This window comes from Desmodus rotundus, chromosome 9 (assembly GCF_022682495.2).
Source record: "Desmodus rotundus isolate HL8 chromosome 9, HLdesRot8A.1, whole genome shotgun sequence".
NCBI classification, from domain to species: Eukaryota; Metazoa; Chordata; class Mammalia; order Chiroptera; family Phyllostomidae; genus Desmodus; species Desmodus rotundus.
This window is the reverse complement of record NC_071395.1, coordinates 44114724-44132228: the sequence shown is the minus strand read 5'-3', so window position 1 is coordinate 44132228 and position 17505 is coordinate 44114724. Positions and strand designations below refer to the sequence as shown.

Sequence of the window (17505 nt, the reverse complement as noted above, 5' to 3'; positions counted from 1 at the left end):
GACATGGACAAGTGGCAGTATGTGTGTAGGTGACTTATTAGTGCTAAGTACACACAAGAACATTCACTTCCATTTTTTGTTTATACCAAGGAATCACAAGTGAAGAATATAAAAGTAACAGCTGTATTTTCTTTTCAGTAAGAAAAGTAAAAAATAAAAAAGCAATGGAGAGAATACAATGTGCCTGAGGGATAGATTTGAGCCCACACAGTTCATAAATACTCACAGTTCTCCACCTATATGTACATAAAAGGACTTAACGACAATGACAAAGTTGAGGGGGAGAACCCTCCAATTCCTTGTTTAGAACAATGCAATAAAAAGCAGGAATCAAAGCAAACTGACCGCACTCAAGAAATGTCTGAAATCTGTAGACAATTTCCAATAGAGGAAACAAATGAGTAAGTAACCCACAAATGTATTCAGGTCACAGGAATGAAGTAATGGGAAAATCAAGCTACTTAGCACACCTCTTTTTACTTATCAAATAAATTCTTTTTCATGCTAATGGAAAATGCAGAGTGAAAGAAGATACTGTGGAATGTACGTGTCATGACCACTGTTGCAAGGTAATATTTGCAAGAAGTGTACTGAATATGGATCTGTCTCATCAATAAGGAAACAAGATTGAATATGCCCCATGATAAAAATAAAGAACTGCCCTACTTTACTGGACAGCTCTCCCCAGCTAGTACTCTATTTTTCTACTCCCTTTAGTTGCAAAACTCATCGTACATGTTCTACTTACACTTGAAATACTTTATGCCTCCCATTGCCACCTCAGTTGGGCTCCCATCAGGGAGTAGTGAGGAAATGACACATGTGTTGCTGACTTCGATGTTCACTTCTCTTTTTAGCATCACAAACAAATTATGAACTAATTAATCAGGCAAACAAACAACCACAGGCTGATGGCTGTCAAGAGACCTCAGGTGAAAGTTCTTGGCTTTGGCTCTCTCTGACCCTTTCCTGGAGCCCCTACTGCACCCTTAGCCTCACCTGATAGAGAGCTTTGAGAAGATGGACTCACCTGATCCTGACCTCTGAGAGGGTGGACTCCTGGTAAAGAAAATCTACCCTCCTGGGTGGATTATAATGGAGGCTGAAGTTCTCTGCTCAGACAAGACATCAGGAAGGAGGCAAGCATTGGTCTCCTAGACAAACTTAGGGTTCCAAAAGCAACAACTAGGTTCCATTCAGCCCAAGGTCACACATGCTGAGAGACTGGAGATGAGGAGCTATTTTCAACTCCCTATGTCAGCTCATTATGTGCATTTCCATCTTGTTCTTCCAACCGCTAATTGCATGATTTCCCTGTGGGTCTGGACAGAGGGGAATATTTACCTGGAGATACTGTGTTCCCAAAAGACCAGCTTGGAAGTCCAGTGAATCCTGTTTTTACTAGTTCCTCCTCATAAAGCCTGTGGGTTCGAGAAGACTAACCTCCCAACCGTTTATCCAACTGTCATTTAAAACTTTTCCACATTTCAGACTGAGGATCCAGTCTGGATTAGAAAACTCAAATCCCTAAATATTGACTTGTGGTAGAGACACAGCCCCTGCTGTCTGCAGATAATTGCTATTTTCTTTTCAACAAGGGGGAGAACTAAGTTCCTTTGATTAAACCTTGAGTGTTACACATTGGGCTTCATGAAACATTGGCCAACTCAATTTGGAATTTCAACCTCATATCACAAGAACTGTCACATAGTCCCTCATATGAAACATTTGTTACAAGAAATACAGTTAGATTTTTTTGCACTATAATGTTAATCTTGGAACAGAAAAGTAGATAGATTCTTCCCCGTAGCCTCCTGAAGAAAGTTAGCCCTGCAAACATCTTGACTTTAGCCCTTGAGACCTCAGGAATTAGAAGAGCATAAATGTGTTTCTTTCTAAATCATTAGTGTGGTAATTTTACATTAGCCTTAATAACGGAAAATAGATATTTATCCAAAAGATTTGTTGAGGAAATTGAGATAAAGTGTCTTATTTCATTCATTTAGCCTCCCCTGGGTAAAGGCATTTTGCATTGTATTCCCTGTTAAGTGGAAGACACATATAAGCATTCTGTAGATATTCAGCCTTTCTGACTGGTAGAGAATTTCTTCTTGCCTAAGTGTCAGGGGGCTTCATATTTTATGCCTTTGAGAATTTAAAATAAGAAAAGGAATTCTTTTTAATTTACATGTACCATTTAATTTAAATCTTTTGTGTCTAAATTTCTCCACCTTTAAATTTTATATTAAAATTTTATTAAATTTCATTTTCATTCTTTTTTTTTGTCCTTTTCAATTTTCTCTTGTTGGCTTTCAAATATGAAATTTTATATGGGTCTGTGTTTATATATATATATGTGTGTGTGTTTATTTGAAATAAAAATATACAAGGATAAACTAATATGCATACATACAACTTTACCTTGAACAGTTGATTTGGAGTCAAGAAAACATCCACCTCTCATTATTTCTGGCAACATTCATCTGAAGTTATGTTTGCTATCCCACTTTAACTTCAGAAATAAGGAAATTGAGGCTCAGATTTAAGAATTACATTGAGAAAACAATAACGTTTATTGTGCACTTTCTTGACTCATACACAATTGGAAATGTGAGGTATGGGCTATAATTTTTATGACTTTCATTCACCATATTGTATATTTGTTTTTCGTTTTTTTTTTTAATTTTTATTGTTATTCAATTACAGTTGTATGCCTTTTCTCCCCATCCCTCCACCCCACCCCAGGTGAACCCACCTCCCTCCCCCACCTCCACCCTCCCCCTTGGTTTTGTCCATGTGTCCTTTATAGTAGTTCCTGTAATCCCCTCTTCCCACTGTCCCCGACCCCCCCCCCCGCCCTGGCTATTGTTAGATTGTTGTTAACTCACCATATTGTATATTTGAATGATGTTCCTGTTACATTATACAATTACACTTAAATAAATTACCTAGAAGGGAAAAGGCATAGCAGTGCATGCATTGGAGTAGGATCTAGAGCTCAGGTGGCTGATTGACACTGAGAAAGGGTAGTAGGTATCTCTCTACGTGGGAAAAAAGCAAAGTGCAATATAAAAATGAAAATAAGTAAGCAAACTAAAGTGGAAACAATTTCATAGATACAGAGAACAACCTGATGGTTACTAGAGAGGGAGGGTGTGGGATGGGGGAAAAACAGGAAGGGGATTAGGAAGTATAAACATCCAGTTATAACATAAGTCATGGGGATGTAAAGTACAGCATAGGCAATAGAGCTGATAATATTGTAATAACTATGTACGGTGACATGTGGTTAGTAGACTTGCTGTAGGTATATAGGTATATGAACATTGAATAACTATGTTATATACATAAAATTAATATAATATTTTATGCTAACTGTCATTAAAAATAAATTTAAAAGGTACAATTGGCAATAACTACATAGGTGAAGCTAAAGTAATCACCATGGTTCTCTGAATGTAGAAGAGAAAGGAAGAAGATAGAGTTGATATCAGAGCAAGGATTAAAAATGCTACATTGGTGGCTTTTAAAATGGGTAAAGGGGAGTGATGTCAGAGAAATGGCAGTGTGAGAGATCCCCTTGGTGTCTCCCCCAGAAATGTCAACAATTTGAACAGCTATAATTTGACAAAGGATTCACTGCTCAATGTACATGTATGTCTCAGAGACTGCACATTGAAACATTTAAAGGCGGGCCAGAGGAAGCAAACAGGAGAGGCAAGAAGATATGATGTGGGGCAGGGTGGGGATCTGCCCACTTCCCCCCACCCCATCCACCATGGATGAGAATAAATCTACCAAGACATGATCTGCTTGGGGAGGAAAGGTGGTGGATATCTCAAAGTAGAAGGGCCAGGAACCTGTTCCTCAATGGGCTTTTATTGGGTGTAATTTGCATAGGAATACAGGGTGTGCGTGTAAATCTCAATCATTGTCAGGCAGTAATAATCAAACACTGGATAACATTCATAAAACTATAAGGGCCTATTTAGATTCCAGGTCAGATAGCCTAAGGGCCATAAAACTTTGGGTAAACAAACTCCTTCTATACTTGGATCCTTATTATTTAAATTCAGGGTATTAGCAAAGCAGATTTCACAGGATTTTATGCATCCTTTCTTAGGCCTGATAGCCCCAGGGAACCTGCCCTTTCCAGCACAGGGCCCCACCCACCTCCAGCATTGTTTCAGGCTTCAATCAGGCAGTTGAAGTAAGGCAGCCAAGAGATTAGGAGACTTCCTGCAGACAGAATGAGGACTAAGGCTATGTCAAAGCTGAGGGGCAAGGGTCCATCACCCCGTCTTTCCATAGCCCCCCAAGTCATTCCCTGAGGCCCTCTTTGTGACTCGGCCTGTCTTAGGTTGTCCCTCCTTTAAGGAATCTTATGTGCCATTGTCTAACCAGTCATCCGTCCAGGGCGAAGCAGTGTGAAGTGAAAGGAGGAGAGGCAGGGCCATGCCCGGGAGAGAAGCTTTCTCTCCTCAGTAGATTAGGGTCCCACGTTTTCTCACTCAGCCTTAGCCATGGGGGGTTACAGGTTGTGAAATGAGGGAGGGCGGTTCCCAAAAATGATGGACACGGAAGAGGGCACAGCCCAGCAGCTCAGCTGCAGCTATTGGGCAGTTGGCATTCCAGACAAATAAAAAGAGCCATTGAGTCCTGCTTTCTTATGGACTCCCAAAACTCACCTTCTGGCACCCTTGGTGTCAGGTTGTGCAGTACTTTATCTGCAAAACCAATAATGCTTGCTATAGAATCGCTATTTCCCCTGAGTAAGATTGCCCTCTGTCATTGTCCCAACTTGGGGTGCTGAGAGGACCCCATGGAGGTCCAAGTTCACCTATAACAAGAGGGCAAAACAAAAAAGTCCGTCCCATTGCTCCAGAAAACCCCATCCCGAGAATTGCTGCTACAATGACAGCAGCTACTGGGGTCAATTCTGAGATTTCACACAGCTCAAAAACTGTAGACTCAGTGCCACGTCCTAGAAAATAATGTCAGGACCTCTTCCTAGGAATCCGCTAGAGAAGTGCCACACATACAGAGCTGCCTAGACACAGAAGGAACCCATCAAATAGCATGAGTAACCACGGTAATGAGGCAGCTGAAAGAAAGAAAATAAAAGTCTCCAGAAAGTAAACTTGAACACATGGAAATATGTGCTAAAAATGACAGAGAATGTAGATTGCAATACTGAAAATACTCAACAAGGTGCAAGAAAATATCAACACACAATTGTCTTTCCCATTGTAACCATTTTTAAATGTGAGTTTAGTGGCATTAAGTGCATTCACAATGGCCAACCATCACCACCTTATATTTTCATCACCCCAAACAGATATCCTGTATCTATGAAGCAATTATCCCTCATTTTCTCTTACCTCATCCTCTGGTAACCTCTTTTCCTCTATGAATTTGCCTATTGCCTTCAAAGTATATGCACTTCATCATTTTGATGTATGACTTTCATATAATATGTTCATCACATGAAGATAAAAAGTTGATCTAGGATGACCTTTCCACAGGGTGAGACTGATGCTTGACATCACTTGCCATAAGCCCTGCACTGACTCTCCACTAATTTTAGAATTAATCAACAATCATGTAGCCAGAATATATGACTCTCTGTTATCTGGAGGCTGCCCACAGAGCTAGACTCATGGTTCAGTTTTTATACTCTGACCCTCATTACGCATCATGTACTACCAGCTATTTTTCTTCTCCCAACTACACTTTAACACTTCATTATAATGTCACTTATTTTTCTGTAGCATTTTCTGGTATGAGCTCATTTCTTTCTGCACCTGAATATACCTCCACGTGTCTTTCAAGTTTCAATGATATTGTAGGCTGGTCTGTGAAGCCATGGTAAACCTGCAGGAGTAGGTGACTATTGGGGACCCAGTCAACAAGAGTACAGTAAAACCTGACAGTATTGCATTTATTTAATTACATGACTTTGCCAAAGTTTAGACTCTGAGCTTAAAAGAAGGAGCAAATCTTACTATTTTCTTCCTCCACAGAATATATTTTAGTTCTTACCATACAGTAATTGCTTAATAAATATTTGCAGAGGCTGCAAAATCAGACAGTTGAGTGAGGGAAACAGATACGTCCTCCATGGTGGGAAAGGAGGAGCAGTAAAACAAAGGGAGGGATGTCCCAGGACAGAGGCTTACACCAGAAAAGACACATGTGAGAAAGAAGACACTCTGGTAATCCAGAATCTCCCTGCAGACTGGGGAATACGGCATTTCTTGTGGTTCCTGTTCTATAGCCCCAAGAAAGGGCAGGGAGGTGGAAGCACTCATGTGACCTCTGGAAGACAGTACTGTGTTTCTCATAATCTGCGATTGGTAAAGTACACCTGAGAGCACTGAGTGGAAGCATTTAAGGGTTTCTGTGGCTTGAGGAGCTCAATTCCCATGTGCCTCACTGAAGACATTTTCTTTTGTCTTTCTGTTTGCTGAGAGATTTAATTGCCTGGAGCTAGGAGAGAAAAACAGAATGCAAACTTGTGCCAGATTTAGTCCTGGGAGACCTCTTGGGTTTCTTACCTCTTTCTCCTCTTTCTTCCCAGAAGGAGGTCACTGCTCTTTAGATATGAATTTTAAATAACTACCTATCAATAATTACTTTAAATGCTCTCATCAAAAGACATAGGGTGGCTGAGTAAATGAGAAGACATGACACAAGTGTGCATCCATAGATGATTTGGTAAAGAAGATGTGCTTGCTACATATATACTATGGAATATTACTCGGTGATAGAAAGGAATGAAATTGTATGATATATGGCAACCTGATTGGATGTAGAGAGCATTGTGCTAAAGGAAAAAAGTGAGACATAGAAATTCAAAAACTGTGTATTACCTCTGTCTACACTCAAGAGCTTGTAGACACAGAGAAGTGATCGGTAGTTGCTGTAGGTGGGATATGGGGACATAGGTGAAATGGATGGAGTGGGTCAAAGGATACAAACATCCAATTACAAAATCAGTAAGTTCTGGGGCTGTAATCCACAGTGACTACATCTGATAACACTTGCTGTGTATTTAAAATTTCTTGGTCGAGTAAATATTAAAGGATCAGCATAAGAAAACATTTTTGTTACATTGCGTAGTGATGGATGATAACTTGACTTATTTGGTGAAATAAGTCAACTTATGTTGTCCAGATGAAACTACTATAATGTTAAAAGTCAATTATATGTTAAAAAACCTCACACACACATTTATTATCATTCAGTTCTTAAGGTCAAAAGTCCAAAAGATGCCTCATTTAATTAAACGTCAAGTTTTCTGGAGAACTGTGTTTTCTTTAGGGGGCTGTAAAGGATAATCTGTTTGCTTGCCTTTTCCTGATTCTGCAGGATGATAACACTCCTTACCTCTCTGCCCCATCCTCATCTCCAAAGTTGGCAATGGGGGATCAAGTCTTTCATGCACCACATCGCTTCTGGCCTTCCTCTCTCATAGTTAAGGAAATATAATTATTTTGGGTCCATTCAGATAATCCAGGATACTCTCCTGCTTGAAGCTTAGCTGATTAGAAACCTTAATTTCATCTATAATATAATTCACGTAGCCTATATTCACAAATGTTGGGTTTCAGGAGGTGGACATCTTGGGGAGGCCATTGTTATGCCTACCACATTTTTGACAGGATTTTGCCCAAAGACATGTCAATGGAAGTGTGTTAGGTGGAACTTTTGGAAATCCTTTAAAAAATCTAAACAAGATTTTTAATTAAAAATATGAATATACAAACTGACATAATATTAAGCAATGCAAGCATAACATTGTTCAAACTGTGTCAGGCATGAAAATACACATTGCAACATTCTGTTTATATGAAGTTCAAAGGAGCAAGAAGTAATCTATGCTGTCAGAAATCTGGAGAGTGGGGAGAAGAGGTGACTGGAATTAGGCACAAAGGAAGCTACTGTGTGGCTGGACATGTTCTATTTTTTGCGCTGAATTATGATTACAAGGATTATATTAGGCTTGTGGAAAGTTCATTGAACATGTGATATGATAATTTTCCATGAGTATGTTGCACTTCAAAGACATAAAATAGTCCCTTCTAATAATCTACAATACTCCTCTCTTAATTCCATCCAAAATTCCTGTGTGGCTAACAACTGTGTTTTGGAAGTACAGCACCTATTCTGTGACCACAAGGACAAAACACCCACACAAGGAATCATGGTGAATACAAAATAAGACTCTTTCTTTAACAATTTCATGAGTCTGTAGAGTAGCCCTGAACTCTCTCCCTAACTCTACACCTGTGATTTGTAAATAAATAAAGCTTTAATTAATTGAAGTGTTTATTGTGGCAGAAGATCCCTTTAAGTTTAGTGCCATCCCAAACTCAACACACCGTTGTAATAAGTGTATCTGTGTTTTTGTAATTTCTGCACAGAAATGGCTCAGTGGGTTGGAGCATCGTCCCGACACCAAAAGGTTCTGGTTCAATTCCCAGTAGAGCACAAACTAGGTTAAGGGTCTGATCCTGGTTGGGGCACATAGGGAAGCAACCAATCAATATTTCTCTGTCACATTGATGTTTGTCTCCCTCCCCTCCTTCCTCTCTCTGGAAAATCAATAAACATACCCTAGGGTGAGGACTTTTTGTTTAAAAAAAGCCTTGATAAGTAATAAGAATCCTAAAGATAATTATTAAAATACACCCCAAAAATGCCATAGGGAGACCAAATGAAAAATTTACAGAATTTTCTCTGCATAAGTAATTACTTAGTGGTCACAGAACCTGCCCTCCACCAGAAAGGAACCTGGCATGGATGGGCACTTGTGACATCACTTACGGCCCTGCCTCCTGGGTACCTTGTGGTCTCCAGAGATTCTCACCTCCTGTCAACCTTCACATTCAGGGTATTCACAGTGGCACTTATGCAGCAACGACCCTTCATCTTTCAAATTCCATTCTCTGTTTTATCTGCATTTTAAATGCCAGCTCTTTCCATCAGTCACCCCACCCCCAGCAAATACGAGTACCAGATTGGGAATCATTATGAATATGTGAAGACCAGGACAATGAAAAGAAAATTACTGTCTACATGAGGAAGCCCAAAGAGATGGTACAAGGAAAGGAAGAGCTCCCTAGCTCTGTTAATCCAAGAGTTCAGTCCCTGGACTCGAGAAATCTGGACAGAAAGTTTTCTTATTTTTCAGCTTAGAAATGGCAAGCTGGAGGCCAGGGGCAGGCGTAGTGGTGTTCACATGGGGAGCTGTTTGACCCTCTACAGAAGAATTCCACATCTGATCATTAAACATATTTTTACTCTAACTTTTTTCTCTAAGATCATTCAGCTTGAGGTGGGGGATGCAGAAATAAAACATGACTGAATTGAAATTTACCCAAGTGCTAGGTAGACTGTTCGCAGAGTTGGCCCCAATTCTTTGCCTGTTTGCAGTCTGGCAATGTGAGTGTGAAGCTCCTTCTGTACAAAGGTAGAGTTTATTTCTCCACCTTTGAAACTGAGATGGATTATGAATTTTTATTTGTTTTGGCCAATAAACATGGTGGAAGTGTCAGTGTGCTTAACCATGCCTTGTCATTTCAGCTGCTCACACTCAGATGCTGGCTCAGCTGTGTGAACATAGCAGTTCGGCCTTCCAGAGGAGGGGACATTCACATATAGGTCACTTAATCCAGCCAAGGCCCCCCTAGATCAGCCCCAATACCTGAGCCCCTAATACATTGCAAAGCCCAGCCAAGGTAACCAAACACACACCAGCGTCACCCATACCTGACTACAGACTCATGAGGAGATAAGCAGGATCAGAACCACTCCCCACTCTACAAACCCATTAGAAAATAAAGGAATTATATTAAAGTGTTTCCTTTTGGGATGGCTTGTTATATGGAAATAACAAACTGATATTATACTCAAAGCAAACAGAACTGAGGGCAATTATAACAATCTGCTACTTGCTTTTAGCTTTAGTACTGATGTTGGAGGACAACATCCACAATCCTGCTTTTACTGAGATGTATTTCAGATAACTGCATAAACGTGAGTCCACTGACATTCCCTTCCAGGCAGTCAGGACAGGGTGGAATGACCTACACGTTTGTGCAGGAAAATTGGTGACCCCTTTTCACATGACTGGGCAGGATTTTAACTCCTGTATGATTCATCCTTTGATCGTAAAGACTGAAGACGTCCTGAGCAAAAATAAGATATATATTCTATGATATTCATACTGGTCGCTCACTGTCCCTTTGGTGGAATTGTAAACATTAAAAAGAGGAGACATTTCATTTAGAGCACTAGGAGTCCCATTTGTAGGGAACACATTTAAAGTTTTCAAGCAGAAACAGGAAAATAATTCAGGAAAAATCACAAAACACTCCATGTCATTGTTCACCCCTCTCACATGGACATCATATTGCACACTTCAATGAGTAGATGTGTACCATGAAAAATATTTCGTGTAACAATAACATGTCTGGCTCTTTTTGTTTCATTATATGTAAGGTCATCTGTTACATGTTAGATCAAACTATTTACTAATATTATATTTCATAGTAGACCCTTCTTGGACATGTGGATTTGATAGACAGTTTTTTCCAGGGGCTGTGGTAGGCTATGTGGACACACAGCTTAAAAGAATGAAGTGCATAAAACCAGGAGACCAGTTATAAAAACTACCAATATGTTCAAATCTATATTATCAAATAGTGTGGTAAAGATAGTGCTATAGAAATTAGTGATGACCATGGAAGTGAAATCTGTCCTCTGAGATGGTCCTTTACATCAAAATTATGTAAATGACCTCGGTATCCAAGTGTAGTTTAGTACATACAAGTAGTATAATTCATGAGAACTTTTTTAGTAAAAGGACAAAAATATTACTTGGAATGATATATGTCACAAGAGAATAAATTATTCTAACGTAGTTCGTGTTAACCCATGGGATACATGAGAATGTCTATTACATATGGTCCAAATATTGTATTGACTTGTGTCAGAACTTCTTGCTCTGAAGATTTGAACATTCATGGGCACTTCTTCAGCCACGTACAGTTGGCCCTTGAGAAGCCTACCTGCCAAGAAATCTTTCCAGGGCCCTCTTTATGTCCTTGTTCCTGAGACTGTAGATGAAGGGGTTCAGCATGGGTGTGACCACAGTGTACATCACTGAGGCTGTTGTACTTGACTGTGAGCTGTGGGTACCAGCGGAGCCGAGATAGACGCCTAGGCTTGTACCATAAAATAAGGAGACAACTGAAAGGTGGGAGGCACAAGTGGAAAATGCTTTATACTTCCCCTGAGCTGATGGAATTGCACATATGGATGACACTATCTTAGAGTAAGAATAAAGGACCCCAGTAAGGGGACCACCACCAAGCAGCACTGCCCCAAAGTACATCACCATGTCATTAGGAAAAGTGTCAGAACAGGCAAGTTGGACCACCTGTTTGAGTTCACAGAAAAAGTCGGGGATTTCCAAGTCTGAGCAGAAGGACAGACTCAATACCATTAAACAATGTAACAAGGAATACAGGGCAGTCAAGATCCAGGACACCAGAACCAGCAGTCCACAGAACTGGGTGTTCATGATGACTCTGTAGTGCTGGGGGTGACAGATCGCCACATATCTGTCATAGGCCATCACAGTAAGAATGAAGTCATCCAACCCTGCAAAGAGAATGAAAAAATACATCTGGGTGATGCAGCCTGCATAGGTGATGGCTTTGCTCTGTGTCTGGATGTTCAGCAGCATCTTTGGGATGGTGGCGGAAGTGAAACAGACGTCAGCCAAAGACAGGTTGGAGAGGAAGAAGTACATGGGTGTGTGGAGGTGGGTGTCTGAGCTAATGGCCAGGATGATGAGCAGGTTTCCCAACACAGTGATCAGGTACATGCAGAGGAAGAGCCCAAATAGAAGGCGCTCTAGTCCAGGTGTCTCTGAAAATCCCAGGAGAAGAAATTCTGAAACTTGTGTAACATTGCCTGGTTCCATGTGGCGCAGGTGACTACCACAAAATAGAAGCAACTAAATAACTAATTTTCACATTAGCAAGCATTAGTAACTGAAGAAAATGCTCGTTTATATTTTAGAATCCAAAACATAATTTCCACATTTGGTGTATAATCTGGTTCTTCTAAGGCATGTCCTTTGCCATTGCTCATTAGGATTTCCTTTTGTACCATCAACCTATTCTTCAAGCAAAATGTATATTGCTGTAATAAAGAATGTAGTTTGTGCATTTGAGGAATATACTCGTATATTGACTTTAGACCATGGTCCAGGCACTGTTCAGAGTACAGGCTGATGAAAAACAAGAGTCTCTAGAAACCAATCATGGACAAAGAATATGATCAAATAAACACAATAATACAACATAATCAATGGAGTACATGTTGTATAAAAGGTGAATCACATTAAATGGAGAAAGTTGATAGAGGTTGTTCTTTTTGTCAAGACTTCCAACAGGCAACACGCTAACAGGCACCTCAAAGAAGACTAAGCAGGAGGCCAAGAGGGAGCAAGTGTGTTCCAGGCAGCAGGAACAGACAGTGCAAAGCCCCCAAGGAAGATGGTCGTTTGAGAAAATCAAGGCTCACACTGAGCCAGTGTGTCAGGGGCAGGAGAGATGGTGTTAGATGATATTAGGGCACATGGGGGCCTGCATCCTGCTGCTGAAACTTCAAGTCAGAGAGAGTCCCTTTTGCACACTATGAAAATCTTGCACTTTATTAATCTGCTTGGAAAAGCATCCTGTAAACTGAAAAGAACTTCCTCCTCAGTCCCTTCTCTTGATGGAGTTCTGGCCCCTGTGATAAGTCACCTTGGAATACATGGGTCCAGGTACCCCTGCTCTGAGCAGTGCTCTCAGTTTACAAGGCAGGTGCACATACACACCAGGTCTCCTCATGGGTGTGGTCTCCAGGTTTGTCTTACTCACTATTTACGCTGTGACTACATACAACTCAGCTGTGCAGATCAAATATCTTTTCCAAAAAGAATTTAGGCATACTACTTCAATACTGCTATGGTAAGTGCACAAATAAGCTGTGGGTTCCATAATGGAATGTCCATTTTATGCCCTGTATTTAAAAAAACATAAATGTAGAGGGAGAGAATAGAATAAAATGGACATGAGGTAGAAATATATCTATTGATAATAAGTTCAGGTGATCTCTGAGAGATGATGAGGAAGAAATGCATTTGAATTCTGGCAGCTTTCAAACCCTAACTCCAACCCTTGATGTCAAGCAAAAATAATGATGGACTAAAGATGTATTTATCCAAATCACAAAGGTAGTTATTTACATATGGTGTGGAAACACCTTGCAGATTGACTACCTAGTGAAAAGTGACCAACAAAACAAACTATATTTTAGAGAAGGGATTCTTTTTTATATCAAGCAGTACAAGACTGGCTTTTCCTGTACCTATTCTATAGTTATTTGACCAATGGGTTTTTATAAGTTTAAATTGCAGATGACACAAGCCCTCCCTCACTTTTCTTATGTGTCCCCTTTCTTTTTCTTGGACTTAGGATTTGGACCTCATTTTTGACAAATCAGTACACACTAATTCTGGTTCTGGTCTCCATCCAACATGCAAAGGCCTCCCCAGGATGTGAACAATAAACCCTGCACATGCCATGACAATCCGTCCTTTTATACTGAGGAACTTTCTTCATGTGATTTAAGCCCAACCATGTTATCATGCAAACATTTATTTCACTATACTCTCCCTTCACCATCACAATGTGGTGGGGGAGAGTTGTGGTGGGGAAATGGAGACAACTGTACTGTAACACCAATGAAAAATAGTGGGTGCAGTTGTGTCTGTTGTATAAATGGTAGGTAGAAAATGGACAAAGGGAGCATAAGAATAATAGAGGAAATGTCGAAGGCAAGCAACTTTTATATGTATAACCCATGGAAATGAACAAAAGCAGCGGAATGTGGACGGGAGGGAGTGTGCTGGGTGAAGGGGTGCAAAGAGGAGAATGTGGGGAACCTGCAATAGCACAATCAATAAAATATATTTAAAAAATAGTGTGGAGATACAATAAAAAATAAATAAAAATCAAAACAGAAATTGATAATTGAAAAAATAAATAAGTAAAATCTGCTAAATTAAAAACAAAAGAAAACAATGCCCGATCTGAACAAGGAGGGTTTCACCTGCTTTGCTCACCTCTGTACTTTCGTGGATGTTGTGAATACCTGTGCACTTACCCAGGAATCCGTTGAAGTGAAAGTGAAGTAATGAAAGGAATGGCAGGGAGAATAAAACCTGATTGAATAAAGTGATTTAGCAACTGTGTTAAAGAAAATGAGGGGAGCATCAAAAAGTAAGGAAAACAAGATATAAATACCAACGTACATTTGTAATTAAATTGGCAAAGGCATAGACACAGAAGGTAATGTATGATGTTCCCAGACAGGGTGGCAAACAGAGGCTCAGTGTTATTTGTTGGATGAATCAGGAATTAGTCCTCAGTATATAAATACTTTTAACTCATGGTAACGTTGTATTTCTATATGTTTTGAGAGGTGGGATTGCTGAATAAAAGCTGGGAAAATAAACATCTACCTGCAAGAAAATGAAGTTGATTCCCTACCTCTGTTATGTTACATAAAATCTGGTGGATTCCCTACTCACTGAAAGAGTAACCAGTCCTTTTAGGTGAACAGAATGAAAACTACATATTAATATTGAAAGGTGGGCCAAACCACCCTAATCAAGTCAGAGAATCAGGAGTAAAAAGACAGACATATTTAACAAATAAAATGCAAAACATTTTTATGGCCAAACATCCCGTAAGTCAATTGAGAAATAATAATTTTTATTTATTTTTCTTTTTACGTTCTTAATTTTTATTGAATTTATTGGGGTGACATTGCGTAATAAAATTATATAGGTTTCAGCTGTACAACTACCTAATTCATCACCTATATTTTGTATTGTGTGTTCAGTACCCCAAGTCAAGACTCCTTCTGTCAACACTTATCCCCCTTTCACCCTCTTCTACATCCAACCAACATAATTTTTAAAAGGCATCTAAAAGCCTGACATGAAAAATTAGTAAACATATAGTAATATTCAAATCATTCAAAAACATCAAATATGAATCCTTCATGAAAATCAGAAAAAGTTCAGCAAACAACAAAAGAGTTCTTTCACACCTGTCAGCTTGGAGAAAAACTTAGAAAAATGTCACATTTAGTGGGATACAGACTTTCAAACAGGGAGCAAAGGGGTGCTCTGTTTTTTCCTGGCAGAACTGTGGAGTGTTACAGCATTGGGAAAACAGACTGCAGGCAGCTGCACACACTACCAGCACCTGTGTCTCTAACACAGGGCTCCTCAGTCTCTGCAGGACTGCCATTCTGGGCCAGGTCTTTGTCTGAGGTGTGGTCTCTCCTGGCCATGGCAGGAGGTTTAGAGCAACCTGGACTTTACTGACACCTCCCATGTGACAGCCAAAAATGTCTCCAAAAGATTGCTTTGTGTCCCATAGGCTAACAGTATTTCCTCTGGGGGAGAACCAGAGTTTTAACGGAACAATCTCAAAATATTTTCATATATTGTTATAATAGCAATGTAATGGGAAGGTATATCTTAGATTTCAAGTGTGACTAGCACAGCCATGCCACAGAATATTATGTAGACATGGAAATAATGAATCATGATCTTACACCCTCTTTGACTGGAGGGAAGACCGTAGGTATTGTTGAGTAGGTAGGAAGAGTGGACACAAAGGAAAAAAAAAACCCAAAACTATACAACACACAAAGGGCATTTCTGATGGGCCAGGATGCTGTTCATGCATCTGTACAAAAGCACATGAGTGTGTATGTGAGCATAACATAGGAAGACAAGATTTTAAAAAAGAAACGAAGACCTTATGGAATACAGATTAGCAGCAGGAATGTAATTAGGTTAAGTATACTGATTACAAACGATTGTTTGAAAAATAATCAGGTGAGAATCAAATTAATTCATATTAAGAGAGAACATAATAACAATATCAACATGGGCCACTGATCCCAGATTAAATTGCCATAGATTTGGTAATAAAAGAATGTTATAAAGAGGTTTATAAAGTCAGGGAGAAAGCAGTATCTAAGTCATAATTTCTTCTTATATAGAGATATATGGATTCAAATCTGCTTATGGTAGGTACAGGTAATCTTCAGTTAAATCTTTATAAAAAGTGCCTTCCACTTTAACAGGAACCTAATCAACAAAACAAACAAGCAAGCCAAACATAACCAAAGACACTGAAATTGAGAACAGGCTGGCAGAGGACAGAGCAGAGAAGGGAGGGGATTAAAGAGGAAAAGGGTGAAGAGTTTACAGGAACAATTACAAAGGACACATGGACAATAACAAGGGGGGGTTGAAACAGGGGAGGGAGATGGGTTTGGCTGAAGTGGGATAGAGGGGTGGGGAGAAAATGCAGACAACTGTAAGTGAATAACAGTAAAATATATTTTTAAAAGCCATGGAGAAAATACAGCAGGAATGAGTGATAGATTTCAGCCCACTCAGTTAATAAACACTCACAATTCTCCATATATATGTACACAAAAGGACTCAATGACAACAACAAAGTTGGTCGAAAAAAAATCTTCCCCAATTCTTTGTTTAGAATAAAGCAATAAAAAACAGGAATGAAAGCACGGTGACCAGACTCTGTAAATGTCTGGAATTTGCAATTTCCAATAGAGGAAACAAATGAATAACTAACCCACAAATGTATTCAGGTCACAGGTTGACATAATGGCAAAGTTAAGCTATTTAGCACACCTCTTTTTACTTATCAAAGAAATTCTCTCTAATTCTAATTGAAAATGCAGAGTGCAAGAAGATACTGTGGATGCACATATGATGACCACTGTTGCAAGGTAATGTTTGCAAGAAGTGTACTGAATATGGATCTGTCTCATCAATATGGAAACAGAATTGAATATGCCCCATGAGAAAAATAAAGAACTGCCCTTGCTTTACTGGACAGCTCTCCACAACTACTACTCTATTTTCCTACTCCCTTTAGGTTCAAAACTCATTGTACCTGTTCTACTCTCACTTGAAATACTTTATGCCTCCCACTACCACCTCAATTGGGCTTCCTCAGGGAGTAGTGAGCAATGACACATGTGTTGCTGACTTCAATGTCTACTTCTCTTTTTAGCATCCCAAACAAATCATGAACTAGTTAGTCAGGTAAACAACCAACCGTAGGCTGATGGCTGTCAAGAGACCTCAGGTGAATGTGCTTGGCATTGGATCTCTCTGACCATTTCCTGGAGCACCTACTGCACACATGGCCTCACCTGATCCAGAGCTCTGACAGGGCACACTCCCAGGAAGAAAGTCGAGCCTCTTGGATGGATGACAATGGAGGCAGAAGCTCTCTGCTGAGACAAGACAGCAGGAAGGAGGCAAGCATTGGTCTCCTAGACAAACTTTGGGTTCCAAAAGCAACAACCAGGGCCCATGCAGCC

General features: G+C 39.8%; 1 protein-coding gene across 2 annotated transcripts; it reads right to left on the bottom strand.

Annotated features, from left to right (window-relative positions):
- Positions 1-9246: 9246 nt before the first annotated feature.
- On the bottom strand, positions 9247-17505 carry LOC112301470 (olfactory receptor 7A5). 2 transcript variants are annotated; one of them, XM_053930533.1, is made up of 2 exons: positions 17335-17505; positions 9247-12008 (listed from the first exon to the last, which is right to left on the bottom strand). In XM_053930533.1, exons 1-2 carry the CDS (start codon positions 17448-17450, stop codon positions 11072-11074), a joined length of 1053 nt encoding a protein of 350 aa, XP_053786508.1. In that variant the 5' UTR covers positions 17451-17505; the 3' UTR covers positions 9247-11071. The 2 variants fall into 2 exon arrangements, with proteins under 2 accessions (XP_053786508.1, XP_053786509.1); XM_053930534.1 differs by having other exon boundaries at positions 9247-12324; positions 17335-17422.

Coding starts and splice junctions, on each gene's coding strand:
- LOC112301470 (XM_053930533.1), bottom strand. CDS start 17,450: ATGCTTGCCTCCTTCCTGCTGTCTTGTCTCAGCAGAGAGCTTCTGCCT. Junction 12,009..17,334: donor CTGTCAGAGCTCTGGATCAG/GTGAGGCCATGT, acceptor ATTTTGTGGTAG/TCACCTGCGCCACATGGAAC.